Source organism: Callorhinus ursinus, unplaced genomic scaffold (assembly GCF_003265705.2).
Source record: "Callorhinus ursinus isolate GAN/ISIS: 27379988/994484 unplaced genomic scaffold, GSC_fseal_2.0 scaffold8, whole genome shotgun sequence".
NCBI classification, from domain to species: Eukaryota; Metazoa; Chordata; class Mammalia; order Carnivora; family Otariidae; genus Callorhinus; species Callorhinus ursinus.
The window spans coordinates 26,001,909-26,010,755 of record NW_027397070.1 but is presented as its reverse complement, the minus strand read 5'-3'; the positions used below and the strand labels follow the sequence as shown (position 1 = coordinate 26,010,755).

The window sequence follows — 8,847 nt, the reverse complement described above, 5'->3', positions numbered from 1 at the left end:
TTTATTTATTTATTTATTTATTTATTTATTTATTTATTTATTTATTTTGCTTTCCTCCAGCCCCGAATTTTTCCCATTTTTAAACAGTAAGCCTTCTCTTTAATACAGAAACTTCAGTGGAAAAGATTGAGCTTGGGGGCTGATGGAAATTTAAGCTGCATAGTTTAGAATCCATTGGGGGAGGATTTATGAGATGGGAAAAAAATGCATTTTTGGGTTTGAAAGAGCAAGAGAAACCATTTTTACCCAGCAAAGTTAACTAATATAAAAAGGGCTTTGGTTTTTCATGAATCAGGCCTCTGGTGACTCTTTTCAGCTGGTGCTTTTTAAGTGTATACAAATACTGTTTATCCACCTGGTTGCTGCTTCATAGCTTTGATGTGTAGTATTTCTTTGTAGGATGCAGCTTTGAGCCGCAGTCTGCACCTTACTCTCAGTTAGGCAAGTACACCTATATCGTGATTGGCATCTTTTACTTGTGTGATTGGCATGCTCAATATCCTCCACCAAATAAACGGCAGCAGCTTATTGTATGTCAATAAAATTGTCTAATTGTCATGAAAATCCAGTTATAACACTTCCCCAATTCCTTAGAAAAGCGTATTTTTAAACTTTATACCAAAAGAGGATTACATTTCCCCCCAGTCTTCGTATACGTCAATGCAGAGCACTCTTTATGAGCGCTAACGTGGGTGAAGGTACAAGTCAGACCAACAGTTATAGTGTTTGTAGTGTTTGAAATTGAGCCCTTTTTTGGTATTAGTCTATCAAAAGCGACGTGTTTTCTTATCAATGTCAATTTTGCTTCCTGTTTCTCTCTCCCATGCCTTTCACTTGGAATGACAACAGTTGACATTAAAAAGCTGTTGGCAGGTATGGAATAACATTATTCTGTTACAAATAGCAAAGACCAAAGTGCATGTGAGGTGGCTCACAGGTTCAATAAATCAGCAATGACATCTCTCCGGAGTGTGTTATTGGTAGGCAGCATTTAGAACTTGGGTAGTAACGATGTGTGCAAAGATGTCATTCTGTCTTCACCTAGCGTCCAAAATACCTACTGCTCCAGCAAAGTATTTTCCATGTTAGTGTTAGGAGTAACATGCAAACTGTTATTTTTAAGGTACGAAGGAAGCAACCTGTCTCACATCCAAAGTCACACTCATGAAAATTAGGTCATGTTGCCGATAGCTTTGCAGCCTTTGAGCTTCCACTAGCGCTGAGGAAGTTTTCAAAACGACTAGATGTCAGCACTCCTGCCGAGGGGATATTTCCTGGTTTCACTCAGTGTGTTTTATCCCTCCTCCATCTAGGCCTGTAGATCCTAGCCTCCCCGCCTCAGGGTTACACAGGCATCTTAGCGCACCCTCTCCCTTTATGTCTCTGGTGTACTGTTGTCCCAGTCACCGGGTGAAGGGACTTGCACCTTCCAAAATCGATGCCACTTCACTCCCGGATCACCTGGTTGGGAGTGCAGTCTGAGTCAGGTAACCCCTGCTGAATCGGTCTCGTGTCCTCCGTCTGCTTCTGGGTGCAGAGAGTACCACCTCCCAGGACGTGGCCCCTGTCTGCTCACTCACAGCCCCCCCGTGGCCCCGGACACCTCCTTCCTGCATGGCCGCATGAAAACGGGACACGACACTCCTCCCCCGCGCAGGGGTGTGTTGCGGTACACGGAGCTCTTCGGGTCCACCTCAGTAACCGCACTCCCTTCTCTTGTTCCCAGTGGCCTGGTTCGCTTTCGACCCCGGCTCGGCACACGCTGACATCATCTTCTCCAATGACAACCTGACCGTGACCTGCAGCAGCTACGATGACCGGGTGGTGCTGGGGAAAACCGGCTTCTCCAAGGGTGTCCACTACTGGGAGCTAACCGTGGATCGCTACGAAAACCACCCTGACCCCGCCTTCGGCGTGGCTCGCATCGACGTGATGAAGGATGTGATGTTAGGGAAGGACGACAAAGCCTGGGCAATGTATGTGGACAATAACCGGAGCTGGTTCATGCACAACAACTCGCACACCAACAGGTACCCGGCAGCCCTCAGACCGAGCCTTCTTCACGTTGGCTTCTGGTGAAAAAACGAGAGCCCAAGTTCCACGTCCTGTTAAGTAGACAACACTGAGGCAGCCAGGCAGGTGGTCTTCAGCAAGTGGCACAGGAGTTCTACTATTCTCACCTGAGTCCTTCTCAGTGGTTAACTGATGGATTGAGGGATGTTTTTTCTTTTTTTCTTTCTTTTTTTTTTTTTTTTTTTGCGACATGCCAGAAACGTGAGCCCTTTCCTAGGCCCTTCACTGTGGCTAGAAACTGAGACTCCCCATGCATATCCGTCCCAGGAAAACATCCCAGGATTGTAAAATCCAGACCCACAACTTACCAGGAGAACCGTTTAGTTTTTCTGAACCTTCGTCTCCAAATCCACCCAGTTAGGATAATAATATTTTTCTGGACAGGAGTGTTCTCCAGATTAAATGAGATATGTGAAAATGCCTCACATCAGAGGCAGCTGAAAAACAGAAGCCATTGTTCTTCTTGTTAGGATTATTATCGATACCACTGCCCATGATAGAAGCCATGCATTCAACTAAATCTTACGGATGCCAGTTTGGATAGCTTTAGATTTTGTAGGACCCTTATTATCATATAAATTCAGAACATCCAGTTTGCTGGGGAAGGAGAACATAGTAATCTCCTCAGGTTTGCCTCTAACACCAAAATATAGGCAATTATCATTTAACCCAAATTATATTTTTTTCCCCTAGACTTCCTTTATCATTTGGTTTGCCTAAGTCAAGAGGTGTCTTGCAGGGATCCTCGTCTACCTTATTCTCAAAGATTTTTTCTAAGATACACTCTCTTTGGTGTTTTGAGAAAAAAAAATACAGCTCTATCCAGTCAGATCAAGAGGAAAGTGAGGCTGGCAGTGGTAGGCTGGTGGACTGCACTGTCTCAGCTTTTTCTGGAAGGTCATCACTGCTCCTTCTCTAGTCGGTAGGATTCCTAGGACCTCCACTTCCCATTCCCTTGGATGTTTTCTATACACGTCCATCCAGGTGTGTGTTGTTCATTATCACTTAAAGTGAACACGCATACCATTTCAGCCTGATATCAAATGCTACTAGGTATAGACAAACGGTCATCTTTGGTGATTTACATTTGCGGGAGCCCTCAGTCACTAGATCCCTAATGCCATTCCCCCATGTACCGCACTCACTTTTCGCTTCTAGCTTCTTTAGTTTGGAGTGAAGGAGTAAATAATACCACAAGGGTCACACTATGCAAAGAAACACATTCTTAAAGCTGAACATGTCTGCTTCCGTGCAAACTGTGCTGTCATTGTTGAAGTTGTGAATTAACAAGATGCGATTTATAAACCTGTCTTTTAACGACTATGTACAGTCTGTATTCTGCATGCCAGGGGGAAAGAACAACACTTACCCAGTTTCTGTGCTCTGCTGAGATGAGGATGAAGTTCAATATTGCTAGACCTCAAAGAGTTGGGGGGTAAGGCAAATCTGATCGTCCATGTTAATGGCTTTTGTGAAACCATCAATTGAAGCATAAGACATAATTTGCTTTAAAATGACATTTCAATTCAGGTTCTTTAAAAATCACTCCTCCATTTTCCAGGATATAATTGTTTCGCTTTGCAGGGGAGAACCCTCTCCGACGTTGTCATTTTTTAGAGAGCCTTCTCAATTTAAACTCAACATGCCCAAAATTAACATCTTTCTGGAACAAGTTTTTTCTATTAAATCGGTAGCATAAGGCCCCACATCCAATTTTTCATGCATATGCTTTCGATTCAGCGTAAGTGCTTCTTAATTTTGACTTTCAAATTAAGTCATTTTGGAGTTGATGTTTAATTCCCACCATTTGTGCCAAGTGCACCACGTAGCTGCAGACAGGGCTCTGATAGCCCAAAGCCGACTTTTCTTTTTCTTGGACTTGAACGATTTGTTTTCTCTTTCCGCGTCTCAGAGGTAGAGACCCTCTGGGCATGAGTTCACTGTGAATGACAGCAGAGCAGCATGGTCGAACCTATATTCTCAACAGGGGGCGATATCTCTCCCAAGGGAGTGAAAGTTAGTGTGTGGGGGGTAAGCAAAAAAATCTTACTCTTTTTATTTACAAAACACAGATATACACACAACACATAAACAGATACCGAGTATATCTGTGGTAATAAAATGATATGTGAGGAGGGGTGACTAGGGGAAAAAAAAATTACTTAAAAATGCTCCTGGGGTGTGGGGAACGATATTTTTAAACAGGCTGAGAAATACCGATTAGTACAAAAGGGTTTGTACATTGAGTACAAAGAGGGGAGCTTCTAGAATGAAGACAAGTGAAACCCAGTTGTTTTCTTTTCCCACAGAACCGAGGGAGGGATCACCAAGGGGGCCACAATCGGGGTCCTCCTCGACTTGAACAGGAAAACCTTGACCTTTTTTATCAACGACGAACAGCAGGGTCCCATAGCTTTCGAGAACGTGGAAGGCCTGTTCTTCCCGGCGGTCAGCCTGAACAGGAATGTGCAGGTAAGCGCCGCGCCCCCGCGCCTCGCAGCAGCTTCTGCTCGCTCTGCTTCAAAGGCTGCCCGCGGGGGGTACGTTAGCCCCTGAGAGAGGGAAGCCAACCGTGTAAGGCCCAGACTGAGACCCGGAGGAAAGGAGAGGGGAAAGGGACCAACGTTGACAACTGAGATGATCCCAGATCAGCATCAGCCCCTTCGTTAAGCTTGGACACAGTCTCACAGCAAGTGGGAGATTGGAACTCAGTTCACGGTTTGCTCTTGATCGGCCCTGAGGCCTAGTTTCATCCCTAGTAGGAATGAGACCCTTGAACCAGCTGGCTTGAAAACAGAAGGAATGACTTATGCAGAGCTCCATGAGCGCCCGAGAGGTGAAGGTATGAGACGGAAGTATTAGCACCGTTACCAGAAAGCCTGAGCATCTTCTCTGCACTGTTCCTCCGTTCCGTTAGGTCTTGGGGCTAGAGAACAGTCTCCATCTGCGGGCTACTTACGATTTACTGCAAAAGGCAAACAGGTTCTTCTCATGCATTCATTCAACAAATAACCACTGAGTGCCTTTAATATGTCAGGCACTGTAATTATAATTATTATAGGCATTGTTGTTTATCAGTGAAAACAAAACATAAAAATCGTGCCCTCGTAGAGCTCGCATTCGAGTTATGGGAGATAGGATCAATAATAAGCACAATGACCGTGTTAATGATATACGTGCTAGAAGGCAGTAAGTGCAAGGGAGTCGAGGCCAAGGGCAGGGCCGGGGGGGGGGGGTGGGGGGGGGGGGGTGGGGAAGGCCGCAGTGTCTCAGCCAGGGCGCTCCGTGTGGGTGGGCCCTTACTACCGTCCCAGGTGAGCTGGGCCCTAGAGGCAGTGAGCTGTGTGGAGCTTTCCAGGCAGAGGGACCAACCAGCACAAATTTTCTAAGGCATGAGGGGCCGCAGGGGAGCAAGGCGGGGCCAAGGGGCCCTGGCTGGGGCAAAGACCGGAGCCGTGGGGCACCCTGCGGGGCACTGCTAGGCTGGTCTCTCCCTGCCCTTCTCCGCTGGCGCTCTTATCAGCCGCGCACCATTCGGCAGACAGCTGCAGGCCGTGGGAATCATAACCCTGCAGGTGTTTTTTCTTCTGTTCAGAACCATAGTCTTGGGAGCTATAAAAAAAAAAAAAGAAAGAAAAGAAAACCATTGTTGTTTATCAGCATGTGCAGTAAAAGTGATTGCAACCCAGTGACCTCTGCCCTTCTCTCTTCCTGCGACTAGATGGGGTTTTCTGGGAGGCTGAAATCTAATCTCTCAGAGTTCAGCCTCTGCATTGGAAGAAAGGAACCCATAAATTGTCCTAGATGTGAGTCTTAGAAAAACCTCCTTCAAAGTCTTCCCCATTTTCAGCTGTTTCCCCTTCCAAAGAATATTGTCCTCAATGGTCTTCAGTGGTTTCCAGGATGTTCTGAGTATCCTTAGAGAAAGACTCTGGGGCTGGGGAGACAGGGACGAGAAGCGGAAGGACAGTAGAGCATGAGACACTTCTGGCCTCGTCCATGCAGCTGTCCACCAAGGTGCGAGGCTGCACAGGAACCGGGGAAACAGTACCCCTGCCCGTGTTTCTTATACCTGGCAATCGTCTGTTCATTCCCCCAACGGAAGCCTCATCCTAATCGGAGTAACTAGTAGTGGACACGCGGTAAGAGAAGGGTTCTCCGCTCACCGGTTCTCTATCCATGGATTTGGCTTTGTCACTGCGCCCTCACCAACAGGCTCTGCCACCTGCAGATCAATGCCTGTGTCTTCAGTCAGAAGGAACACAGCCTTCCCAGGATCCTTAAAAGAGGCAGGTGGATGAGAACAATATTATCAAGATTTGGGAAGCCCCCACGGTGGCCAGGCTCTTAGCACAGGCAGAATTCTACAAGAATTCTTCTTTAACGTCTACTAGAATAGACGTTAAAGAAAGAGAACAGGTCCCCTGCTGAATCAGGAGAACATCCACTGTGCCCCCGGGGAGGGGCAGATGCAGGGAGGGTTCCCGCGGTGCCTCCAGGACTCACAGTCTCATCCCCCAGGTCACGCTTCACACCGGGCTCCCAGTCCCTGACTTCTACTCCAGCAGAGCATCAATAGCCTAAGGATGGGCTGTGGAGGCACCAGCTGCCCGTCCTTACCTCCGTCCTTACCTCCGCCTGAGAGAGCGACAGCAGGAGCTCAGCCAGCATGTGGTGGGATGCCGGAGAGCTGGAAGCAGAGGGGGAGGAGGAGAGAAAAGCTGGTCCCCACGTGCTCACACCCCACAGCGCTGCTCCACCCCTTCCTTTCCAGCCTCTCTCCTGTTCTGATGCCTGCGTTCACTTCTGCGTCCCGTCCAGCAACTCTAACCAACAAAGGACCTAGACCGCCCACCCTGTCACTTAGTTTCCACTCCCAGATTTTGCTTTTATTTTACATAAGCTTTTTTATGTAGGTGAGTTATATTTTGTTTCTTTCTGATCATGTTATTAGTGACTTACTGAACTGTTACTGCCAAGAGAATCTTCTCCTGATAAACTTTTTCTTAAGCTTTCTGACAAAGAGGTCGTAGAGAGAGGTGGGGAAGAAGTAGTTGAATTCGGAGCTTGCAGTTTACCTCCTAGAAGGTTCTTGCCGTTACCTCTCGTGCAGTGTTAGCCCTGCATAGCTAATCTTTGTGAGGTGGGCAGAGTGAATGCAGCATCGAGAAGTTTTACTATCCATTGACACACAAAAATAATAGTCAAATGGCTACACAAAGTTTCACCGCAGGCAGGATCATTAGGAGAGCTGGGTCATTGAATCAAACTACAAAGTCTCTAGACAGAGACAGACCAGGGGGTTTATGATTTGGTTCATTCATTTAACACAAGTTTTTAACTGAGAACCTACTATGGACCAGGCACTGTTCTAGACACTGGAGACACAGTGGTGAACAAACAGGTGTGCTTACCGCCCTTCTGGAGCTTACATTCTCATAGGAGAGCAAACCAAAAATAAGACAATTACAAATTATTATAAATACTGCAAAGTATATAAACAAGGGGCAAAGAGGCTCATTGGCAAGATCTCTCAGTTCACCGAGAATGATGCTAAAAATCTACCAATTCTGGCCATGGCACCAGAAACATACCAACTCAATGCCTTTTCAGCTATGCTATTTTAATTATGGTACCTGCTGCCATTCATCACAGAGCCCTCCTTTGGCAGAAATGATGTCAGCATTCTTATTTGTTAATGCTGCAACGACACTAAGCCTTAAATATGAATGTGGGAAAAAAAATAGTGACCAGAGAGAGAACCCATTTTCAGTAATGGGGGACCTTAATTTGCAGTCCATGGCATCCACATTCTCAGGATAAACTCACTTGTCTCCATGTATATCTGTGCCTGTTACAAATGACAAATCCATCCACTCTGCTGCCATTCACAACCTAACTTTCTGGAGTAGTTCAAATAATGTTTGGAAGAAAATGAAATTGTATGTCATTGCTGTGACTGATAACAGAGCGATAATTCTTATTACTTCTCTATAGAGATAGACTTACACAGTTACCCTTCAGATTCTTTAGTTTGACATGAAGTTTTAGAAAATGTAGAACATGGAAAAAAAGGTTCTGATTAGTTGTCTAAATATTTGCCAGTGAGCCAAGAAATTCCGCATGAAAAAACAAGAATAACAGATAAAAGAGAAGTGGTAGGTTGGGAAAGCTAACAAACTAAAGTTTTGGCAAAAAGTAATATATGTAAATAGCTAATTATTTCCTTTTGTGCTTTATTGAGCTCATCTCTATCAGTTACAGTGTTTTTCTAGTTACGTGTACCTAATTTATTGAATGGGTGCTATCCTGTTTATGTCCATCTTGGTTTCTTGGCTACAGAAAAACTGTTGCAGGGCAACACTAGTTTGATATTTGATTTACTCTCCAATGAGACTCGATGGCTGGGCCGCTGTAGACTCATAGTTACTCTTGTTGTTTATTAAATTCATCCTGCTAAGTAGATTTCTAGTGACTTGTAACACAGAGTTTACACAGAATTGCCATTGTAGATGCATACAGCTACTGTACTAGAAAAATGGATATTTCTGGTGTGCCAATAAAAGATTTTTATGAGAGAATCGCATGTCTCTTTAAAATTTCTTAGTTTTTGCCTATTTGGGATGACTATTCACCTTTGTCAGCGCAATATGTCTTTAGCTAAGTGTGATTGGAAAGTCCCCCAGAGTTCTTGAAAGTACTTGGCCCTCACCTGATTTCCTTGGGAGCACGTACACTGTCTCCTGGTGGTACCTACCTCCTGAATCTTAACTT

The 8,847-nt window shown here is 45.4% G+C and overlaps 1 protein-coding gene across 8 annotated transcripts in view; it reads left to right on the top strand.

The window, feature by feature from the left end:
- Positions 1-6,730, top strand: part of TRIM9 (tripartite motif containing 9) — a 106,567-nt gene extending 99,837 nt beyond the window's left edge. For 2 of the 8 annotated variants that reach the window (XM_073895207.1, XM_073895206.1), the window contains exons 9-13: positions 400-441; positions 850-873; positions 1,727-2,030; positions 4,383-4,545; positions 6,595-6,730. In XM_073895207.1, coding sequence (XP_073751308.1) covers positions 400-441; positions 850-873; positions 1,727-2,030; positions 4,383-4,545; positions 6,595-6,657 — 596 coding nt within the window. In that variant the 3' untranslated portion in view covers positions 6,658-6,730. Of the gene's footprint in view, positions 1-399; positions 442-849; positions 961-1,726; positions 2,031-4,382; positions 4,546-6,594 lie in introns of those variants that run through there. The other 6 variants (XM_025870082.2, XM_025870081.2, XM_073895209.1 and 3 more) reach the window with 5 other exon arrangements.
- Positions 6,731-8,847: the final 2,117 nt, after the last annotated feature.